Consider the following 24648-nt stretch of genomic DNA (forward strand, 5'->3'; position numbering starts at 1 on the left):
GGTTCACCAGACTGATTCTCGGGATGGCGGGACTGACATATCAAAAAAGACTGGATCAACTGGGCTTGTATTCACTGGAGTTCAGAAGAATGAGAGGGGATCTCATAGAAACATTTAATATTCTGACGGGTTTAGACAGGTTAGATGCAGGAAGAATGTTCCCAATGTTGGGGAAGTCCAGAACCAGGGGTCACAGTCTAAGGATTAGGGGTAAGCCATTTAGGACCGAGATGAGGAGAAACTTTTTCACCCAGAGAGTGTTGAACCTGTGGAATTCTCTACCACAGAAAATTGTTGAGGCCAATTCACTAAATATATTCAAAAAGGAGTTAGATGTAGTCCTTACTACTAGGGGGATCAAGGGGTATGGCGAGAAAGCAGGAATGGGGTGCTGAAGTTGCATGTTCAGCCATGAACTCATTGAATAGCGGTGCAGGCTCGAAGGGCCGAATGGCCTACTCCTGCACCTATTTTCTATGTTTCCATGTTTCTATTACACATCACCCAGTCTAGGATGGCCAGCTCTCTCGTTGGTTCCTCGACATATTGGTCAAGAAAACCATCCCTAATACACTCCAGGAAATCCTCCTCCACCGCATTGCTACCAGTTTGGTTCGCCCAATCTATATGTAAATTAAAGTCGCCCATGATAACTGCTGTACCTTTATTCCACGCATCCCTAATTTCTTGTTTGATGCTGTCCCCGACCTCACTACTGCTGTTTGGTGGTCTGTACACAACTCCCACCAGCGTTTTCTGCCCTTTGGTATTCCATAGCTCCACCCATACCGATTCCACCTCATCCAAGCCAATGTCCTTCCTTACTAATGCATTAATTTCCTCTTTAACCAGCAACACCACCCCACCTCCTTTTCCTCTCTCTCTATTCTTCCTAAATGTTGAATACCCCTGGATGTTGAGTTCCCAGCCTTGGTCACCCCGGAGCCATGTCTCTGTGATGCCAATTACATCATATCCTTTAACTGCTGTCTGTGCAGTTATTCGTCCACCTTATTCCGAATATTCCTCGCACTGAGGCACAGAGCCTTCAGGCTTGTCTTTTTATCACACTTTGCCCCTTTAGAATTTTGCTGCACTGTGGTCCTTTTTGTTTTTTGCCTTGGGTTTCTCTGCCCTCCACTTTTACTCTTCTCCTTTCTATCTTTTGCCTCTGTCTCCCTTTTATTTCCCTCTGCCTCCCTGCATTGGTTCCGGCCTCTCTGCATAGGTTCCCATCTCCCTGCCATATTAGTTTAACTCCTCCCCAACAGCACGAGCAAACACTCCCCCTAGGACATTGGTTCCGATCCTGCCCAGGTGCAGACCGCCCATAATAAAGTTCAACGTTTTTTTTACCTTTCAACAGAGTACATGGAAGTTTCTTGGATTTCTGAAGTTTTCATTTTTTTTTTACCACCGAACATCTTCAAGCAGGGCTGGAGTGTCATAGCGTCGGCCGTCAGAATTGACCCCGGACATGGGCTCGGCTGGAAAACAAGCCCGGGGTAGAGGTGTCGATCGGAAGGCTGTTGCACTCGGCACAAGACTGAGTTTGGGGAGGAGGGGGGAGAAAGGGAGTTGTCACAAGACTGCAATGAGTTTGGGGAGGAGGGGGGAGAAAGAGAGATGTCACAAGACTGCAATGAGTTTGGGGGAGGAGGGGGGAGAAAGGGAGTTGTCACAAGACTGCAATGAGTTTGCGGGGGAGGGGGGAGAGAAGTCCATCCACACAGACCTTGGAAAGAGAGAACAAAGAACCAGTCTTGCCTGCTATGTTAATAATGGAACAAATAATGAAAATGATTTAGATTTAATGTAAAATATATTTTATTCAAATGTTTAACAGTTCTTTGTACTTAACTTCACTAAATTATTCTTATATCAAACTTTCAAGTTTTCAGTTACGATCACTTGCAAACTCTAACATCACTTCAAAACTTTAAGATCACTTACTAACTTTTAAACTTGTAAATTTACTAACTTACAAAAATCTTTTAATTTGAGAACAGTTACAACAGTAACAATAATAACAACAACCACAGCAGCAGCAAAGAAAGGCTGAACCCATCTCTCCTCCACCTTATTCTAAGACCACCCACCGCGCTTGTTTTGGTGACTCCACCACCCCTGCCCGCAGGCGGTGCCGCAGTGTTTCTGGGGTTGGTACCAACCTTATTCCTTCTAAGATCTCGGGTAGTGCGCACCTGTTCAGTGGGGTGGGCAGCAGGTGGCAATGTGGAGGGTCCGGCTTGGGGCTCTTCAGAGGCTGGTGTGAGGATTAGAGTGGGAGTGGCAGCTGATTCTGTCAATGGGCGCGGGGTCTGAGCGTGTTCCCTTATTGCAGCAGCTAACTCCAACATGTTGTCCCTCATGCACCCTGACAGTGTCTCAACGACCTGCAACATTCCCTCCCTCATGTTAAGCAAAACTGTCTCAACTACCTGTGACATTTCCTCTCTCATGTTCAGTCATGGTGTTTGCACCATCTCTGACATTCCCTCCCTGATGTTCACTGACAGCGCATCACCTATCTGTGACATTCCCTCCCTCATGGTCACTGACATCATTCCCATTTCTAGTGAGATTGCTGTTACTTCTCCCGACAGTTCCACTACCTCGTCACCCACCGCACTGATGGTGTCCAGGAATGATCGGGTAAGGTCAATGCTCTCCCCACTCATTGCCATCATCTGAACCACATTAGTTAGATCCTGCACCTCAGGAGAGCACGGTCGAGCTCTCCTTCCCCTCCTCCCCGCGGGTGTGGCTCGCACCCCACCACTGGGACACGCAGCCTCGGAAGGTGGGGCCCTGGGTGTGCCTCGCTGCACCCCACCACTGGGACCCGCAGGTCAGAAGAAGGGGTCCTGGGTGTGCCTCGCTGCACCCCAACACTGGGACTCACAGCTTCGGACGTTAGGAAACCATGGAATGTCCCACCAACACTCAAACCACTAGTCACAGAAGGGGCTGACACCTCAATGGGTGGCACCTGCACCTCCTCCAGTAAAACAGTGGGGGCTTCATCCAGCTCCATCCTCTCCGTCTCACTCCCATGCTCTTGGTCTGGAGGGTGGGATTGGAAGATGTTCTCTTCTTCAGGCTCGTCCTCGTCTGAATCATCTTCTGCATCGTCAGGGTTGGCCTCAAGTTCTGCAAAATATAACAGAACACAGACAACTGGTTAACAGAGAGGAAAGGGCAGGATGGGTGGCTCACACAGCGCAGGCACCAGGCTGATTTGAAGGATGAATGATAGCACATTGCATCAACCGAAACGTAGCTGACGGCAACATCCCCATGAACCAAAGCATGGCTAGCCAGCGCAGTACTTAACATTTAGCAAAGCCAGACTGTGGAATTTGCAGGACTTACCCTCTCCCTCGAGTGTGGACCCAGTGGTGGTTGCTTTTCTCCGGGCAAGATCCATCAAAGCAGCAACCCTCTCTTCCAGTGGTGTCAATGGTTGCACATTTGCTGGGCCTCCTCTTGTTTGAGTTCTTGAACAAATGAAAATATTACATACACTAACTGCTTGACCAAGGTCCTGCCACTTCTTTTTACACTGGTCTCCAGATCTCATGGTGGTTCCAGCGTTTCTTCATTTCTTTGGGTGGAACTTTTATGTGACCTCTGCTGGTGTCCAGCTCCTGCCATCTGGTCTCAATTACAGTAACTAGCGCCACCACTTCATCCTGTAAGAAATTCTTGATCCTTGCACCGCGTTGCATCTTGTATTGCTGCAGGTCCGATTTTTCCAATGCTCACACACACCACTCCATCTCACACAACTGGCTCTTTAAAAATGGCTGATTGCCAACCTCCGGAGCTGTACTGCACATGCACATCCATTAAAGTAACGTCAAAAAGGTCACTTTTATTTGTCGCGCATGTGCAGAAGGTGCGGCATCGTTTTTTCGGCGCAGACAGCAGGCTCCACCTCCAAGGCGACTGGACGCACTGCGCGGCACCAAATTTGAATTATACATCGGGGAAACTTTGGCAAAATATTTCTGGCGCATTTCTGGCCTCGAAAAATGGGCGTAACTCTAGCAATACACCAGAAAACGGACTTGGGCAAAATTGTGCCCATAGTTTACGTGTATTGCATTTTTTGACAAGAATACAAAGGGCATGTTTTCAGAATCGATCTGGCCAGGAGCTTCGATCTGATCACACTTGAAAACAACCCAGCATGAAAACAAAATGCCAAAAATGTTAGTAAAAAAATTCTTAGTAAGTCAGTTTCAGTTTATCTTTTGATCTGATTTAACTACATTTTATCATTTTAGCTTAACAAACTCTTCAAAATTGTATTTTGTGTTCCACTATTGATCTTGTTCCCTCTTGTCTTCTCTTCCCCCCTCCCCCCCCCCCCACCCTGTAATCCCCGCCCCCTCCAAACCAAATATTTCCTTGTATATCCCACAAAGTCAATTTGTTATCTTCTCATTGGTTGCACAATGGCTGGCTTTCAGTGCCATTCTTTTCCTAGGGAAAAAAATCAAAATTTGTTCTGTAATTGATTTGCATCCTTGATTGTTTCTGATTTATTGTTTTGCAGGCAGAACCCTTGTTTGCTTACCAGAGCAACTTTCCTCGATATCATCGGTATCCTTTGTCATCATTTGGATCAGTCAAAAACAACAGGTAAGATTTTACAGAATCACAGCAGTGCTGGTTCCTAAACAGAATTGTACACATTTTCTACAAATTAAGATATTTTACCAATTGATCTTGAGGGATCTTTAAGCCCTATCCAATTTACATATTGCAGCTAACATATTAGACTGCTTTTGTAGAGTCTGTTCCTGTTTAGGATTAAAAAGATGAACAACTGGCATGACTGACAAAAATTGCAGAGCTAGCATGATGGGCCAAATGGCCTACTCCTTTTCTTGATTTATAGACTGCAATGCTCAATGAACAGACTCGAGCCACACTGCTGGCTGTGCCTCACTGGATCACGCTGAGCACAGCAATAAAAGAGCATGATACATGTGTGCTGTCTGAATGGGTATAAATGTTATCAGAAAACAATGGGAGTGTTACTTCTCATTTAAAATCATTCAAATGTCAGTTTACAAATATCCCAGGAGTGTCAATGGGTACTTTGAAATGTAACTTTGCACTGAGCTGAAGTTATACTATATATGATCCAAAGTTGATGTGAGACTACCTGCTAGAGGTGTAGCAATTTTTGCTTTAGTGTGCTGGTTTCCTATCCTCCACCCTGTATCAACATCAGCGCATCCAAAACTCTGCTCCCCGCACCAAGTCCCACTTGCTCATTAACCCTGTCCTTGCTCACTTACATTGACTCTCTGTCTCTCAAAGAGTAAAATTTTAAATTCTCATCCATGTGTTTAAGTCCCTCCCATGATCTTTCCCCTCCAAATCTCAGTAACCCTCAGCACTACAATCTCCTTCCCTCCTTCCAAAACTCTCTGTTCCTCTTACTCTGACCTTATGAATATCACTCCCTTTTCCCACCATTGGTGACCGTGCCATTAGCCACCCAGACCCCACACTGCACATGCATTACTCTTTTGGTCACCCCTCCTAATATTTCCTTCTTTGGCTCAGTGTTCATTTTCTTTCTTACACCACTGTGAAGCAGTTGTTTTTCTCAAGGGATTCTACAAATGCAAATTGTTTTTTTATAATTATTATTGTGATCAGGAGTCAGAGTGCCACTGTGCATTTAAAACCACTACACATCAACACAAAGTTAGTAGTGTAACGGTTGCTTTAATATTGTGTTTGCCTTGATGGCATCTGTTTTGCTCCAGATAGTTTATCAGTGACCAAATGGAGCAGGTCATATCAAGCCAGATTTTTACTTTGAACACCCTTTATTTTGTTCTCCCTTGTACCTTGTGTTCCTACAATGCCCTTTTCTTTAAACTATTGCTCAGATGTTTTGCTTAAACGATAAAATTACTGACCTTGTCTCCTCTTCTAAACATCAATCAGCCTTTGGTTTGATTGATTGCAAACAAATTCTAAAGTACTGTTACTGGCTGTGTTTTAATTTCATGGACGGAACAGTACTATTCAATTTTGCAGAAAGTTGGGCTTTAATAATAAAATCTTACATTTTAATCATCACTTTATGCTCTTTTCACTTTTTCAGATCTGTCCTGTCATCCCTTAATCATATAAAGAAAACCCATGCCACCAGAAAACCTTTTATTATATTGTAATAAGTGGTGTACAGCAAAAATTAACTGCAAGTTGTGTACGGTAGCGTGGGATCTTGGAATATCCCAACTCTGTCCCTTTTTACCCCTTTTAAACTGACAGAACTAGAATCATGTTGTCTCCTCAATTGAAATCACTGTCCAGATTGCTAAGTTTTAATAATTTCAAAATATTGTAAAAAATTTAAAAGATACAAAGACTGGCACAAAGTGTTAGTACTATCTGTGCATCAGCAGGTGGTATTTTATGAAAACTAAAGAACTTATTTATTGTTTTTGCCAGAACAGCATTATTTCTCCCAAGTGTCTCAAGTTTCAAGTCCCACTCTGGGGACTGAGCACATAAATTTAGGTTGACACTCCAGTGCAATGGTGAGGGAATGCTGCACTGTCAGAGGTGCTGTCTTTTGGATGTGACATTAAACCAGCTGGATGTAAAAGATCCTGTGGCACTTTTTCGAAGAAGAGAAGGGGAGTTATCCCCGCTGTCCTAGCCAATATTTATCCTGCAATCAACATAACAAAAACAAATTATCTGCTCATTATCACATTGCTGTTTGTGGGAGCTTGTTGAGCGCAAATTGGCTGCCAAGTTTCCCACATTACAACAGTGCCTACACTTCCAACAAGTACTTCATTGACTGGTCATGAAAGGCAAGTCTTTCTTTCTCAATTCACATGCAATGGTTACCTCTCTACAATGTTAATTCCAAGCAATTATACTCAAGTGGACTAAATGTAATGGCAAATGCCATACAGATATTTAGTGTTAAAATATAAGTAAATTTTTAATGTCTAATTAACTTTACTGCCCCATTCCAATGCCCCTGGATCCTGTGTAATGGTATAATAGGGGAAACGTTACACTTAAGCTAATGGCTTCTGTCCATTTCTCCTTTTTCTTGACTCTATAATTTTACTTGGAACCCAACCAAGCCTGTCAGCATGGGCTGCGACTTGTATGATGCAAAGGCTCCTCAGCTGCTACATCCAGTGCTGACTTAAATGAAAAAAACAGCATGATTTCAATGCTGTCAGTATTCTTAATTCAGTACCCCAAGTTGCCTGTCAATATTACTATCACCAGTTGCTGACCTGCAACCTCTGTTACTCTACCCTGCTATACAATGCAAAATGCTCACCTTAGCCACTTTTAGAAACGTTTTATAAAAGTAGGCGATCTATAATTGAACTGCCATGTGTTTTCTAACATTCAAATATTTTGTATCAAAATTTTGCACTCTCACCATTATGTTTCAGTGACAACATTGGCTGAGTTTCATTAGCTCATAAGTAAATGGAGTATTCCAGAATGACAGAACCATCTCCTCAAGGGAAAGGGTTAGAGTTGGCACCACTCAGATGCTGTAGAAGCATATCTTCGTTGGCTGATCACACGACAGAAATGCTGCTCATTGAAATCTGTGGCACCAACAGTACTGCCCCACATAATGGGGGAATGATGCTGATAGATTGTTGTAATGGGGCTTCAGCAGAGAAATAAGGCACTTGCCCAACAGAGGGTTTCAGTGATCAAATCAATCTGTGCCTTTCCCATGCACCATCGAGTAGCTGACTAGAACGCAATGCAGGCAGAGGTGTGAAAATCACCTAAAAATATGAAATGAGGAAAGGCCAGTTGACTCATTGAGCTAGTTCCTTCCAACAGATTAGGTATGGTTTATACCATTGTGAATTCTGCCCAACATGTTTATTTCTCAATGTAAAGTTTTGAAGAAGGTAAAACTCTGAACTTTTTCCCTCATCTTTGAATATAATAGAATGAAGACTACACAATATCAGTCGAACATTGCAGTCTAACAGCCTCATCCTCTTCTCTCACTGGCCTTCTGAACTAACATACCCATTGGAAGTTAACTATGCCAAGCTCCTCCCCATCCACTGACTCCATCCTCTTGGACTCTGCCTGCAGATCAATCACCACCCATCTCCACACTTAACCTCCAGAGTGTGAGTCTACTTGTGAATAAGGCCCTTACCATCCATAACTTTAGTGTGCTTGATTGCATTGTCATTGATTGGACTGGCCATGTCTTTGTATGTATTAGTACATTGTTACACTGGTCTGAGATCAGTAGGTGTTCAGATTCCCCAAAATAACCCACCAAAACTTCTGTTATCAAATTATGATGAATTGTACAACATTTTCTCATGAGTCTGAAAGTCCCTCTGCTGAAGTGAATTTCTTGCATTCTGAAAGCTGTTGCTGGATTTTAGGCCACGGGCATATCACTGATATCGACACAATGACACAGGCAAACAGGAACTTACATGCACTCTGCAAATTTACTGAAGTTTGTTGCAAAGTGAGTGGATGAAAGTGGTAAGCATAGGACTCTGGAAGGAAACATCTCTGCCTGTGATGGGCTTTGCCTACGCAACTCCTGATGTCATGTTGTAGCATGGTCCTCTGGCCAGGTCCTCTGCACTTGAGCTCAGGCAGACTGGCGATACACTCCCGTCGGTGTTGAATAGAAGGACTGTGAAACCGCCTCTTGGAAGAGGTTGCATTCATAGAATCATAGAAATTTACAGCACGGAAGGAGGCCATTTCAGCAGATCGTGTCCGCGCTGGCTGACCAAGAGCTTTCCAGCCGAATACCACTTTCCAGCTCTTGGTCTGTAGTCCTGTAGGTTATGGCACTTCAAGTGCACATCCAAGTATCTTTTAAATGTGATGAAGGTTTCTGCCTCTACCACCCTTTCAGGCAGTGAGTTCCAGACTCCCACCACTCTCTGGTTGAAGAAATTTCCTCTCATATCTCCTCCAAACCTCCCCCCAAATACTTTAAATCTATGCCCCCTGGATGTTGATCCCTCTGTCAAGGGAAACAGGTCCTTCCTATCCACTCTATCCAGGCCCTCATAATTTTATACACCTCAATCAGGTCTCCCCTTAGCCTCCTCTGTTCCAAAGAAAACAGACCCAGCATCTCCAATCTTTCCTCATAGTTAAAATTCTCCAGTCCAAGCAACATTCTTATAAATCTCCTCTGCACCCTTTCCAGTGCAATCCCATCTTTCCTGTAATGTGGTGACCAGAACTGCACACAGTACTCCAGCTGCAGCCTAACCAGTGTTTTATACAGTTCAAGCATAACGTCCTTGCTCTTGTATTCCATGCCTCGACTAATAAAGGCAAGTATTTCATATGCCTTCGTAACCACCTTATCTACCGGCCTGCTACCTTCAGAGATCTGTGGACCTGCACTCCAAGGTCTCTTTGTTCCTCTACACTTTTCAGTGCCGTACCATTTAATGTGTATTCCCTTGCCTTGTTTGACCTCCCCATTACCTCACACTTATGCGGATTGAATTCCATTTGCCACTGTTCTGCCCACCTGACATTGATAGCTTCCTGCTGTCCGCAGCTTTCTTCTTCATCATCAACCACACGGCCTATTTTAGTGTCATCTGCAAACTTCTTAATCGTAGCCCCAACATTTAAGTCCAAGTCATTGTTATATACCACAAAAAGCAAAGGACCCAGCCCTGAGCCCTGCGGAACCTCATTGGATACAGCCTTCCAGTCACAAAAACACCCATCAACCATTACCCTTTGCTTCCTGCCTCTGAGCCAATTTTGGATCCAACTTGCCACTTTGCCCTGGATCACATGGGCTATTACTTTCATGACCAGACTGCCATGTGGGACCTTATCAAAAGCTTTGCTAAAATCCATGTACACTACATCATACGCACTGCTCTCATCGACCCTCCAGGTTACCTCCTCAAAAAATTCAATCAAGTTAGTCAGACATGATCTTCCCTTGACAAATCCATGCTGACTGTCCTTGGTTAACCCATGTCTTTCCAAATGAAGATTTATCCTGTCCCTCAGGATTTTTTCCAATAATTTTCCCACCATCTAAGTTAAGCTGACTGGCCTGTAATTACTCAGTCTATCCCTTTCTCCCTTTTTAAAAAAAGGTACAACATTAGCAGTCCTCCAGTCCTCTGGCACCACACCTGTAGCCAACGAGAATTGGAAAATGATGGTCAGAGCCTCTGCTATTTCCTCTTTTGCTTCTCTTAGCAAACTGGGATACATTTCATCCAGGCCTGGGGATTTATCCGCATTCAAAGCTGCTAAGCCCCTTAATACTTCCTCTCTTACTATGTTTATCTCGTCGAATATTTCACACTCCTCCTCCCTCATTGCAAAGTCTGCATCACCCCTCTCTTTTGTGAAAACAGATGCAATGTATTCAATAAGAATCCTACCCACGTCTTCCACCTCCACACACAGATTTTCTTTATGGTCTTTAATCGGCCCCTCTGTCTTTACTGTCAGTCTGCCTCCTGACTTATTCTTGCATCTTTGCATCAATGTCAAGTGAAAACTGCTCTACATTGAAGCAAACGTACAAATGTAATGGCAGCCTCAAATACCTGGATTATATTCCTACTCCTTCTTTTCTCGAATCAAAAGAAGTTCAGTGCTGTGAGCTATTTCTTCTTCTATTTCCACTGGTCATTGAGTGCATGAATGCAAGACCACAATCAAAAGGGAGAGGTTATAAGAAATATTTTTATGCAGTGAGCTATTAGGACATGGATTACACTGCCAAAAATAGTGATGGAAGCAGAAACCATAATAGTTTCAAAAAGGGAAGTGGATAGCTATTTGAAAAATTATAAATTATACGGGTATGGGGAGAGGATAGGAAAATTGGACTAAATGGCTTGCTCTTTCAGAGAGCTGACACAGGCACAATAGGCGAACTAGTCACTTCCTGTGATAGATGATTCTATGATTTCCTTAAAGTTCCAATATTATCTTTGTTGCATTTCATCTGCCTGCTATCTTAGTCAGAAAATATTGAGGCAGAAAATAACAAGGGAAGGGATTATAATAATGACAGCAGTAAATTGTTCCAATGGTCCAGAAATACAATAACTTCAAACTCTGCAGTACTTATTAATTTTGCTGAAATTATATGGTTTTAAAACTGGTAGTTTTACAGTATAAATTACAGTAACTGAACAATATGCTATAGTTGTAAAATTATATAGGGACTTTGCATTACTCTTTGGCAGCATGTTCTTTATGGTCTAATCAGTGTTTGTCTTACCCGAAGGACTGGTTGTTGTAGTTCTGGGTGTTACTTTAGGAGCTTAGCTCCTGGAGCATTTATGCTCTGTGGATGAAATCAGTGAGACAAAGTAACTCCTTGAGCTAGATACATAGGTTCATTAGTTTACTAAAGAAATTCTTGGGAAATGTTTAAAGAATCCATGCAGGAAGTCTCGAGTTTTATTTTAACCGAGGAAAAATTCAATATTATTACGGGTGACAGTATTGTAACTGATTTTAATTAGCCTCAAGACTAAGTCTAATTAAGGAAAATCTATTGTGTAAACTTAAAACATTTATAGTCAAGACTAACTCAGGAAAATTCCATTTATAAGTGCTGACTTCACTTTTTTGAGGAAAGGTCTTTCTCGCAGTGAATGTGCTTTTTAATTTCAAGAATGGATTTCTTACAATGAGCAGTTACTCATTCTAAAAGCAGTCAGTGAGGCTGTCAAGTAAAATAACTCCATTTAAAACTGAGCAGTTGCCAGGTATTGATGCAAAAGGTAAACGAACCTCTTCCTTCACAAAGTGCTTTATATATAGCATTGTGAGTACAGACTATTGAATTATCCTTGCAACTGAATTGAAGGCAAAGTTGTAGAAAGGCATCAAGAGACCTCATGCATTGCTTGTTTGGCTAACCAAGAGGAATTTTGTTAGTGCAGCTGTGCTGTTGGATACAAACTGTACTGATAGACCTAGGTCATTGAAACATTTTACCCTAATTGCCTGGCTTTTCTGATTTATTTTTATAACGACGTAGTGCAGGAAAACTTAAATATTTGGTTATTCTAATCTTTGAAATCATGCAGCTGTGCTGCTCCATTCCTTTTCTGCTGCAGGCTATGGTTGCGCTGTGGAGTCTGATATATTTGTGGGCACCTCTGCAAATTGTGTGAGGGAGGGGACTTTCAGCCTATTATTCATTACTGATATTCACTTATTTGACAACCTGTCTTTATCATTGTCCTCTCTATTTGTCTTTCCTGCAGTACTCATCTACTAAAATTAACCTTTTTCCCCATCCTGGTCACGTTAAAAAACCTGAACAGGTCAAAGGCATATTTGTCTTTCTCTGATTGCAGCAATTGAAATATTAGTATTATACATAAACAGAAGTATGATGGTTCCTTGAGCTGAATTTTCGCCACCATTCTGCGATGTTTTTTTGTTGGCCTACGCTGGGTTTTTTTTTTGAAGCAGACTAAAATCTGCAAGTTTCGTCAAAGTTTCCGTGCCATTCTAAAGTAGGTGCATCCGATTTTTTTTTTAGTTCCCGATTTTTTTTTACGTAACTGGGGGCCGAACCTGCTGGGTGCGCCATTTCTGGCCATTTAAACGAGTTTGGACAAGTATTATTTTTATAAAACGGCGCACTGCATCCTTCTGAAAAATCTTCCCTGCACTTAAGGAAATCGGCGCAGAGAAGAGAAAATCGGCGGAGAGAAGACGCCATTGTTTCAGCAGAGCTGAAGACAAGGCGGGGGGGTGATGGGGTGCGGAGTCCTTTCGGCCTGGAATTCCAAACATGGTGTATTTTATAGCCTCTTAGTTCAACTTAATTCGATTTATTTGGGAGATTTCAGACAGCCATGTGGAGCTTTAAAATGACGTTCCTTCACAGACCCTCATCTCGATACAGCTCCTTATACCTCCTAGCTAGAGGGCACTATACATTATATCATTACATCTTTCCTTACATAAGAAACAAAAATGAATTAAAGATAGCTTCAGTATAAACTGGTAATTAACCTCTTATGAATACATGTATTAAACAACTACAAGTTTAACAAACAACAGCAAAACTTTGTCTTATTGATTCTTTATCCAAGTGTTACATGTTTTCAAACTTTGAAACATAGTCTTTTATATCACTGTTCAGTCCTGGCCAGTAAACAGATTCTCTGGCACATCGAAGAGTGCTCTCAACGGCAGTGTGAGCAGCATGAAGTCGCTGACGAATGTCGGACCTCAGGGATTTTGGTATGACACAGCGATAGCCTTTGAAGGCTATGCCATCCTGTGTTGTGAGCTTGTCACGAATTTTGAAGCATGCATGCGTTTCAGGCAGGCATTCATGTGTCGTTTCTGGTCATCCCGTTGTGATTTGTTGCATTTGTAGTGTGGAATCTTTTGCAGTTGCGCGTTGTATGGAGAGTGGGAAAAAGTCCACCATGTGGATGCATTCCATTGCAGTTTCTGTCGGTGATCCCTCCACGTTTTCAAGGTATGCGCGCGAGAGGGTATCTGCTAGGTGCATTTCTTTTTCTGGTTGATACTTTATTTCGACGTCATATTGGTTGAGCCGAATGGGCAGACGTTGTAGTCGCTTGGGTGCTGTAGATAATGGCTTGCGTCGTATAGCAACCAAAAGCTTATGGTCTGTCCATAGCGTGATCTTACGACCATATACATATTGATGGTTTGATCCATTCCGAAGACTTGAGCAAGCAGCTCCTTTTCGATTTGAGAGTATCGCGTGACTGCTAAAGTGAGTGCTCGGCTCGCATATGCAATTGGTTGTCCCTGTTGCTGAAGGACGAACCCAAGACCCTTGCTCGAAGCATCTCCTTGACCTTCGGTTGCAAGTTTGTGGTCAAAGTACCTGAGCACCGGAGAATCTGTCACGCATTGTTTGATAGCTTCAAACGTTTTGTCTTGTTCTTCAGTTCATTTCCAGACCGTGTCTTTGAGTAAGCCGTCGCAGAGGCTCACTGAGGTCTGAAAGATCTGGCAAGAATTTTGCAAGGTACTTTGTCATGCCGACAGATCGTTGTACACCTGCGACATCCTGCGCTTTCTGCATTTCATTAATTGCGATCACCTTGCTTGGTTCGGCTTTGAGTCCATCACTCGACAGTATGTGTCCCATGTATTTCACTTGGGAGCTCTTGCATTCGAACTTGTCGAAGTTTAGTTTGATGTTTCGCTCTCTGCATCTCTGCATGAATTTGCGTAAGTTTGCGTCATGATTGTGATTGGCCTCTAAGTGTCTCACCGCGGCCAGTGATCAAGATATCATCTCCAATCTTGTAGACTCCATCTAGACCCTCGAGGTTCTGCTGGAAAATTTCCGGGGCAAGACTGATGCCAAATGGCATTCTATTATAGCGATATCGTCCCCATGGAGTCTGGAAGATCGTGAGATAGGAGGACTCCTTGTCTAGTTCACATTGCAAGAAACCCATTTACAGTCTGCTTTCGTGAAGACCTTTACATTTGACATCTGTGGCAAGATGTCATCTATCACAGGAAATGGATAGTGTCCACGTTTCAGGGCATTGTTCAGATGTTGAGGGTCGATACATACTCGTATCTTTCCATTTGTATTTTGTACAGTCACTAGACTTGGGCTGGGGGATGGGGCAGGAACTGGGGCAATACCCAGTCCATCAGTTCAACAACTTTCGTGATGATTTGTCGATTTTCCAAACGATTGAGTTCTTTTAGTATTTGTTTGCTCGCTATTGGCATCCGTCTGGATGACATTACAGCTGATGTCGCTGATTCATTAAGTTCAAGGTGAACTGTGTCCATGTCCCTTAAACACATCCGGATATGCATTGTTGACATCAGTTTTTGACGCTAGCGAGATGTTTGCCTTGTTCGTAGTTTGTGATTCGCGTGGTTCATTTACCACCGTGATATTCTGATGCTGCACTTTTATCAGTTGTAGCTGTTGAGCAGTAGTGCATGAGCCAATCACTGGTGCACTTTGGCCCTCAATGATCACAAAGGGCACACTGTACTTTTGCTTGTTCTTTGTATTTTCCAGTGACACATTAAAAATCCCTACCACTGGAATGGTTGCATGGTTTTCATTTTCCAACATTCCATTGACTCTGGATCAGTTCCTATCGAGTGGAGGGTAGCCAATGTAACCCCACTTTTTAAAAAAGGAGGGAGAGAGAAAACAGGGAATTATAGACCAGTCAGCCTGACATCGGTAATGGGTAAAATGATGGAATCAATTATTAAGGATGTCATAGCAGTGCATTTGGAAAGAGATGACATGATAGGTCCAAGTCAGCATGGATTTGTGAAAGGGAAATCATGCTTGACAAATCTTCTGGAATTTTTTGAGGATGTTTCCAGTAGAGTGGACAAGGGAGAACCAGTTGATGTGGTGTATTTGGACTTTCAGAAGGCTTTCGACAAGGTCCCACACAAGAGATTAATGTGCAGAGTTAAAGCACATGGGATTGGGGGTAGTGTGCTGACATGGATTGAGAACTGGTTGTCAAACAGGAAGCAAGAGTAGGAGTAAATGGAGACTTTTCAGAATGGCAGGCAGTGACTAGTGGGGTACCACAAGGTTCTGTGCTGGGGCCCCAGCTGTTTACACCGTACATTAATGATTTAGACGAGGGGATTAAATGTAGTATCTCCAAATTTGCGGATGACACTAAGTTGGGTGGCAGTGTGAGCTGCGAGGAGGATGCTATGAGGCTGCAGAGTGACTTGGATAGGTTAGGTGAGTGGGCAAATGCATGGCAGATGAAGTATAATGTGGATAAATGTGAGGTTATCCACTTTGGTGGTAAAAACAGAGAGACAGACTATTATCTGAATGGTGACAGATTAGGAAAAGGGGAGGTGCAACGAGATCTGGGTGTCATGGTACATCAATCATTGAAAGTTGGCATGCAGGTACAGCAGGCGGTTAAGAAAGCAAATGGCATGTTGGCCTTCATAGCGAGGGGATTTGAGTACAGGGGCAGGGAGGTGTTGCTACATTTGTACAGAGCCTTGGTGAGGCCACACCTGGAGTATTGTGTACAGTTTTGGTCTCCTAACCTGAGGAAGGACATTCTTGCTATTGAGGGAGTGCAGCGAAGGTTCGCCAGACTGATTCCCGGGATGGTGGGACTGACCGATCAAGAAAGACTGGATCAACTGGGCTTGTATTCACTGGAGTTCAAAAGAATGAGAGGGGACCTCATAGAAACGTTTAAAATTCTGATGGGTTTAGATAGGTTCGATGCAGGCAGAATGTTCCCAATGTTGCGGAAGTCCAGAACCAGAGGACACAGTCTAAGGATAAGGGGTAAGCCATTTAGGACCAAGATGAGGAGAAACTTCTTCACCCAGAGAGTGGTGAACCTGTGGAATTCTCTACCACAGAAATTGTTGAGGCCAATTCACTAAATATATTCAAAAAGGAGTTAGATGTAGTCCTTACTACTAGGGGGATCAAGGGGTATGGCGAGAAAGCAGGAATGGGGTACTGAAGTTGCATGTTCAGCCATGAATTCATTGAATGGCGGTGCAGGCTTGAAGGGCCGAATGGCCTACTCCTGCACCTATTTTCTATGTTTCTCTGTTTCTATGGTTGTCATATAGTGACATTATTGTCTTAGATTCTTTTATCTTTAAACTTTTAGTAAGTATCTAAGAGGTAGCACATTGCATGTGGCCCCACAATCTATTTGCATTTTTACCAATTGACCTTTAATGGAGAAGGTAGCCATAATCTTGTTTGGATATTTTCTGTCAGCTTTGTCCTTGATTGTGCGATCAAGTTTACCAAGCATCTTTACAGTCATGACTTCAAAATCAGAATCATAACTCTCTTCATATAGTTTTGGCTTGCCCTTATATTTAGGGTTATGTGTAGATTCTGCCTCGATCCATTCTGCCGACACTTTTGAGAAAAGTGATTTAGTTTGCCGCAACTTGTGCAGATCTTCGATATGCGGGGCATTTAGTTTTTGACAGCTCATGTCTTTTGCCACAATATCTGCAATTGTTTGTGAACTCTTTGTGAATTCTTTTTTTGTGGGTCAGGGTTTCTGTCTGACAGCTTTGACATCTTCAGAATCTGTTTTAGTGAGCTTCATGGGTTTCATTTGCGCAACTGGCCTCTGTAGCTTTACAGAGCATCACACATTTATCGAGTGTTAGGCTTGATTCTTGCGACAGTTTCTTATGCAGAGTGTTATCAGATATTCCGCAGACAATGCAGCCTCTGATGAAATCATCCCTCAAATTGCTGAAATCACATGATGGTGCCAGCTCTCTGACTTTCACGAGATATCTGTCAAACCGCTCGTCCCCTTGTACACAGTTGTTAAACTGGTACTATTCACAGATTATGTTGGTTTTACCTTTACAATGCTCTTCCCAGAGCTTCAGAATAATCTCAATTTCCTGCTTATCTTCCTCTGATTTGTAGGGAAGATTATTGTGGATATCTAGGGCATCACTGCTAATGGCAGTGATATACATTGCAACCCTAACTCTGTCTGGTTTTTCCACAATACTCGTGATAATTTCATACCTGTCCCACAGCTGTTTGAATTTTTTCCAGTTGGCTTTCAAATCGCCAGTCACCTGCAATGGAGGTGGGAGAGGAATGTGCGCGGGAGTTGGCATTGGCACCGCGGTGGTCATGACAGCTCGCTACAGTTTAGGACTTTGAGTTTGTCACACACATGTACACAGTTCAAATACCCAGAGGACTAGAACAAGTCTAATAGTAAAATATCGTGGCCATGTAATTGTAGAAATACTTTCTTCAATCAAGGCTCTACAGTAACTCCTGCCACTTTAAGTTTACTTTACTAATGCCTCTAGATTATTTTACAAGCTTATGACTATTTATCACCCTTCACGGAGCCACGCGCGATGTGCAGGAAGCACGCTCTGCACTGCACTGCTTAACGTTGATTTCAATCAGCTCGAAAAAGTCTTACAGTTCCAATATTTTGGTCGTAGATGCGTTCGACAAAAGATCGGAAGTCTCTGCTTCTGACACCATGTATTTTATAGTCTCTTGAACAATCTTGAACACTCTTAATTCAACTTAATTCAATTTATTTGGGAGATTTCAGATGGCCATGTGGAGTTTTAAAATGGCGTTCCTTCACAGACCCTCTCTCTCAATACAGCTCCCCATACCTCCTAGCTAGAGGGCATTATACATTATATCGTTACACATGGGATTGACATACATGACTAAAAATGCACAGAGCTGCACCACACATGGCAAAATGACAGCAAGAGTAAAGCTTTGGTAGGTTTTGAGATTTAAAAACAAAAGGACCATTTTATCAAAATCACAGTCAACAACTAATGAGATATTTCCAAACATTGACATTGAAAACCACTGATGAGGGCTCTACCACCAATGGTTCGCTGAGTTTATCACCAGGAATGACTGAGCTTTCATTCCCACTCCACAGTGAGTTAGCTGATCTTAGCTCGGTTGGCAACAGGGGTTCTTTATTTGACCTCAGCATCCCCTGGGCTAGACGGTAGAAATGACAGCCAGGGCTTTAGCTCCTGATCTTGATCCAGCAGGAAATATGCTTTTATGGATTATGGTGAGGATGAAAAGGTGCTAGCTTAATCCCCAGTCTACTCATAATAAATCTAATCCAGGACTTTCCTAATGCAAAAACGCAAAATGCTGGAAATACACGACAGTTCGTACATCATCTGTAAAGAGATTGACATTCAACTGTAATGTAAACCCTTCATCAAGGTAACAACTACAAAATAAGCAAGCTCTTTAATAGAGTTGAAAAAAAGGTGCATAAACAAGACTAATTGTTTCAACCCGCTCCCATCCCAAAGGTCACGTTCTGCTATTTCTGCCAGCTACATCATGGCCACACCACCAAGCACATCTTCCACCCCCACCCTCTCTCCATTTTCCAGAGAAACTTTTCCCTCTGGAATACTCTTGTTCATTTATTCTTTCACCACCCTTCCCCGATACTTTCCCATGCACCCACAGCAGATGAAACCAATGTTCATTTCTTCCCACATCATTGTCCAAGGCTCCAAACCACCCTTCTGTATGAAACAGCAATTTGCGTCTAAAAAGCCAAGCTAACACTGGGGATATTCCACAGAATACCAGATCAGCATAAACAAGAGGACAGTTGCTCTATGAGGAGATTAAAAAGGGTTTGCGAGAAGTTATTGTAATAGGAGAATTTAATTCACTAAATATAAACTGGAAAAACCAAAGTGGTTTACAGCCAGAGTAAATGTAATGAATGACTGCTTCATGAGTCAGTACATCAAGAAAGCCACAAGAAGCAGTGCTGATCTTAACTTGGTATTTGCAAATGACACAGACAACATACAGGAAATTGAAGCATTAGCACCCCTGGGGAACAGTGACCATGAATAATTAAGTTTAATGTGATCTGGGATTCAGATACGCCAAAGATCAGAAGCCAGATATATCACTTTAAAAGGGCTAAATTAAAAGCTGTGAAGGAACAACTAAAACAAATGGACTGGATAATGATATTCAACAACATTTTAGGAGAGGCCAAGTGGAACATTGTTAAAGGAATAATGCTGAGGAATAATACCTACCTAGAATCAGCAGGCTTAGACTAAACAAACGTGACCCGAAATGAATTAATAGACAAATTAAAAATGAAATAAAGAAGGAAATGACTTGTACGAATCCTGCAGGAAGAAAGGATAACAGATTCACTGAATGAATGTAGGAATTTGCAGAAACATGTTTAAATGATGATCTGAAGGACCAAGAGAGAATTAGAAAAAAGCATAAGTAAACCATAACAGTAAAACATTATTTCAGTACTAGAATAGTATGAGAAGAAGTGATAACCATAAAAGGTGTAAACAAGCTCAAAATTGAGGAAGAGCACAAAATATCCTGATTATTTCCTTCAAGTATCACTCGGGAAGATATGAGCAGCATGGCATCCCCAAACAGTTAATGAAGGCAAAATTAATGGCTTTGATATAAATGAGATGGAAATCCTAGACTGGCTAAAAAGGCTCAAAACAAATAAATCCCCAGGAATAGATAATTTATCCCAAAGTGCTGAGTGAGACTAGGGAAGAGATTATACGCCATTGGCCATCATTATGAGAACACTGGCAACTACAGACCCATGAGTCTTCAATTCCGTGTAAAATAATCATTCAACTGTCTGGAGTAAACTTGAGGATTATCTGTACAAAAACATACTAAACTGCAGTCAACATGGCTTCAGAAGGGGAAAATCTCACCTGTCATTGAAACCATTCATTCTATTTATTTTGTTTTGAAATATCTGTTGCTTTTCTCTACTTTTTTTCAGTTCTACGAAGAAGGCTCCTTATGTTTAGCTTTAAGTTCTAACAATGTAAGAACATAAGAAATAGGAGCAGGAGTAGACCATTTGGCCCCTCGTGCCTGCTCCGCCATTCAATAAGATCATGGCTGATCTGATCTTGGCCTCAACTCCACTTCCTTGCCCGCTTCCCATAACCCTTCACTCCCTTATCGTTCAAAAATCTGTCTATCTCCGCCTTAAATATATTCAATTGTTGTAAACAATGGATGTAGACTAGGGGCTACATCCAAAATTTTGTCTCTTTACAAATGTTGATTGGCCTGCCACATATTTCCAGCATTTTCTGGTTCTATCCCATCTGCATTTTTGTTCTTCATCTTCTGGGATGTATATGGAACAACTGCCTACTGAGCACTCAATATAAAGACATGAAGATGAATAATAACCATTCAAGGAGCATACCAGAGGGTTGACTGAGAAAACTATAACCTAGAGAAATTAGCTAAAACAAAACACGGAACATTTTTCTGTGCTTTTCTCAACATTTCATCCAAGCTGTTAGGAGAAATTAGATTTCATCTTGCGAAGAGAGCGGTGCATGAAATCATTCCCGTCCCTTTCCTGAAGATTTTGATTCATGTTGGGTAAGGCTTCATAGATGCTGCATGCTCCAGTACCTTGTTCAAATGGTCATTCTTAATATGTGAGGCGGATCACTGAATGTCTCCAGGCAATTTGACCATGGAGAGAGGGTTGGCACAACAGCTGAGCTCAATGCTGGCTTCCACTGAGGTCCATACACACTAGCAGAAGACACTGGATAGCTGTATCCTGAGGCCAGTTGTACTAGCACTCATCCCTGCTCACCTGGCTGAAAGTAGCTAACATAGCACAGACCAGGAACAAAACCTGGGATCTTCCCTGCCTGTATGATTTAATACTGTATCACTTGGTACATTTATCCACTGACCTATCACAGCAGACATCAAATCATAATATTAGTCAGTAAGTGGGTTTGCAATAAATTCAGTGAACAGCAATAACTTGCAAATGCGACTGTTCACATATTACCACATTTTGCTACTGTGAAGGACCCATCCTTCTTAAAGGTTGCAATAGTCTGCATGAACCACTCCTTGTAGCAGGGCATACCATGCTCCAACAACGAATTGCATAAAGAAGTTTCTCCCAACCTCTCTCCCCACTCTTGGTGATAATTTTACATTGATTCCCCCTTGTCACTGACTCCCCAACCAGAACATAAGAACATAAGAAATAGGAGCAAGAGTAGGCCATTTGGCTCCTCGAGCCTGCTCTGCCATTTAATAAGATCATGGCTGATCTGATCTTGGCCTCAACTCCACTTCCCCGCCCGCTCCCCATAACCCTTGACTCCCTTATCATTCAAAAATATGTCTATCTCTATCTTAAATATATTCAATGACCCAGCCTCCTCAGCTCTCTGGGGTAGAGAATTCCACAGATTCACAGCCCTCTGAGAGAAGAAGTTCCTCCTCATCTCAATTCTAAATGGGCGACCTCTTATTCTGAAGCTATGCCCCCTAGTTGTAGATTCCCCCACGAGGGGAAACATCCTCTCTGCATCTACCCTGTCAAGCCCCTCAGAACCTTATAGGTTTCAATATCACCTCTCATTTTTCTAAACTCCAATGAGTATAGGCCCAACCTGCTCAACCTTTATTCATAAGACAACCCCTTCATCTCAGGAATCAATCTCATGAACCTTCTCTGAACTGCCTCCAATGCAAGTATATCCCTCCTTAAATAAGTAGAGCAAAACTGTACGCAGTACTCCAGTTGTGGTCTCACCATTGCCCTATACAGTTGTAGCAGGACTTCTCTCCTTTTTTAGAAATATAGAAACATAGAAAATAGGTGCAGGAGTAGGCCATTCGGCCCTTTGAGCCTGCACCACCATTCAATATAATCATGGCTGATCATGCAACTTCAGTATCCCATTCCTGCTTTCTCTCCACACCCCTTGATCCTTTTAGCCGTAAGGGCCACATCTTCTCTGCGCCGATTTTCTTAACTTCAGGTAAGGTTTTTCAGAACGGTGCGCTGTGCCATTTTTGAAAAAATCCTAGTTGGACAAAGTCGCCAAATGGCACAGCCGGCACCCCCAGTGACGTCAAAAAATCGGGAGCTAAAAATCAGCCATAAGTAGTTTAGGATGGCGCAGAAACTTTGGCGAAACTTGCAGATTTTAGTGTGCTCCAAAAAAAACAGCGTAGGCCAAAAAAACGGTGCAAAATGGTGGTGAAAATTCAGCCCCAAGTCTGTACACAGTGCTCTAATTGGGGCCTAACTAATGTTTTGTACAATTTCATCATTACTTTACTTTTGTACTCTATGCATCTTATTTGCTTTTTTTTTTACTGATTTATCTACTGGCACTTGCGCTTTCAAGGAATTGTATATTTAATTCCCCTGGGGTCTCTGTTTATCCACACCTTTCAGTGTCTTTTCATTGCATATATACTCCCATTATTTGTTTTTCCTTCACAAAATGTTATACCTTCGACGGCATGAGACATGAATTGGCTAGGATAGACTGGAGAATGATACTTAAAGGGTTGACGGTGGATAGGCAATGGCAGACATTTAAATTTCACATGGATGAACTACAACAATTGTGTGACGTAAGAATAAAAAAGGGAAGATGGTTCAACTGTGGCTAACAAGGGAAATTTGGAAAAATGTTAAATCCAAGGAAGAGGCATATAAATTGGCCAGAAAAAGCAGCAAACCTGAGGACTGGAAGAAATTTAGAATTCAGCAGAGAAGGACTAAGGGTTTAATTAGGATGGGGAAAATAGAGTATGAGAGTAAGCTTGCAGGGAACAAAAAACTGACTGCAAAAGCTTCGATAGATATGTGAAGAGAAAAAGATTAGTGAAGACTTGCAGTCAGAATCAGGTGAATTCATAATGGGTTACAAGGAAATGGCAGACCAATTGCACAAATACTTTGGTTCTGTCTTCACTAAGGAAGACACGAATAACCTTCTGAAAATACTAGGGGACCGAAGGTCTAGCGAGAAGGGGGAACAGAGGGAAATCCTTATTAGTCAGGAAATGGTGTTAGGGAAATTGAAGGTTCTGAAGGCTGATAAATCCCCAGGGCCTGATAGTCTGCATCCCAGAGTACTTAAGGAAGTGGCCCTAAAAATAGTAGATGCATTGGTGGTCATTTTCCAACATTCCATGGACTCTGGTTCAGTTCCTATGGATTGGAGGGTAGCTAATGTAACCCCACTTTTTAAAAAAGGAGGAAGAGAGAAAACACGAAATTATAGACCGATTAGCCTGACATCGGTGGTGGGGAAAATGCTGAAATCAATTATTAATTAATTAAGAGCAGCGCATTTGGAAAGCAGTGACAGGATCGGTCCAAGTCAGCATGGATTTATGAAAGGGAAATCATGCTTGACAAATCTAGAGTTTTTTGAGGATGTAACTAGTAGAGTGGATAAGGGAGAACTAGTGGATGTGGTGTATTTGGACTTTCAAAAGGCTTTTGACAAGGTCCCACACAAGAGATTAGTATGCAAAATTAAGGCACATGGTATTGGGGGTAATGTATTGATGTGGATAGAGAATTGGTTGGCAGACATGAAGCAAAGAGTGGGAGTAAATGGGTCCTTTTCAGAATGGCAGGCAGTGACTAGTGGGGTGCCGCAAGGTTCAGTGCTGGGACCCCAGCTTATTTACAGTATACATTAATGATTTAGACGAAGGAATTGAATGTAATTTCTCCAAGTTTGCAGATGACACTAAGCTGGGTGGCAGTGTGAGCTGCGAGGAGAATGCTAAGAGGCTGCAGGGGGACTTGGACAGGTTAGGTGAGTGGGCAAATGCATGACATGCAGAATAATGTGGCTAAATGTGAGGTTATCCACTTTGGCGGAAAAAACAGGAAGGCAGATTATTATCTGAATGGTGACAGATTAGTAAAAGGGGAGGTGCAACGAGACCTGGGTGTCATTAAACATCAGACATTGAAGGTAGGCATGCAGGTACAGCAGGCAGTAAAAAAAAAAGCAAATGGCATGGTGGCCTTCATAGCGAGGGGATTTGAGTATAGGAGCAGGGAGGTCTTACTGCAGTTGTACAGGGCCTTGGTGAGACCCTGAGTATTGTGTGCAGTTTTGGTCTCCTAATCTGAGGACGGTCATGCTTGCTATTGAGAGAGTGCAGCAAAGGTTCACCAGACTGATTCCCGGAATGGCAAGGCTGACATATGAGGAAAGACTGGATCGACTAGGCTTATA

At 42.4% G+C, this 24648-nt stretch overlaps 1 protein-coding gene across 1 annotated transcript in view; it reads left to right on the top strand.

Moving 5' to 3' along the window:
- The window catches only part of thada (THADA armadillo repeat containing), a 559310-nt gene that overhangs the window by 387334 nt on the left and 147328 nt on the right, over window positions 1-24648 (top strand). Inside the window, exon 30 of the mRNA XM_070889374.1 lies at window positions 4565-4650. Within this exon, the coding sequence (XP_070745475.1) occupies window positions 4565-4650 (86 nt within the window). The remainder of the gene's footprint in view (window positions 1-4564; window positions 4651-24648) is intronic.

Source organism: Pristiophorus japonicus, chromosome 9 (assembly GCF_044704955.1).
Source record: "Pristiophorus japonicus isolate sPriJap1 chromosome 9, sPriJap1.hap1, whole genome shotgun sequence".
Taxonomy (NCBI): domain Eukaryota; kingdom Metazoa; phylum Chordata; class Chondrichthyes; family Pristiophoridae; genus Pristiophorus; species Pristiophorus japonicus.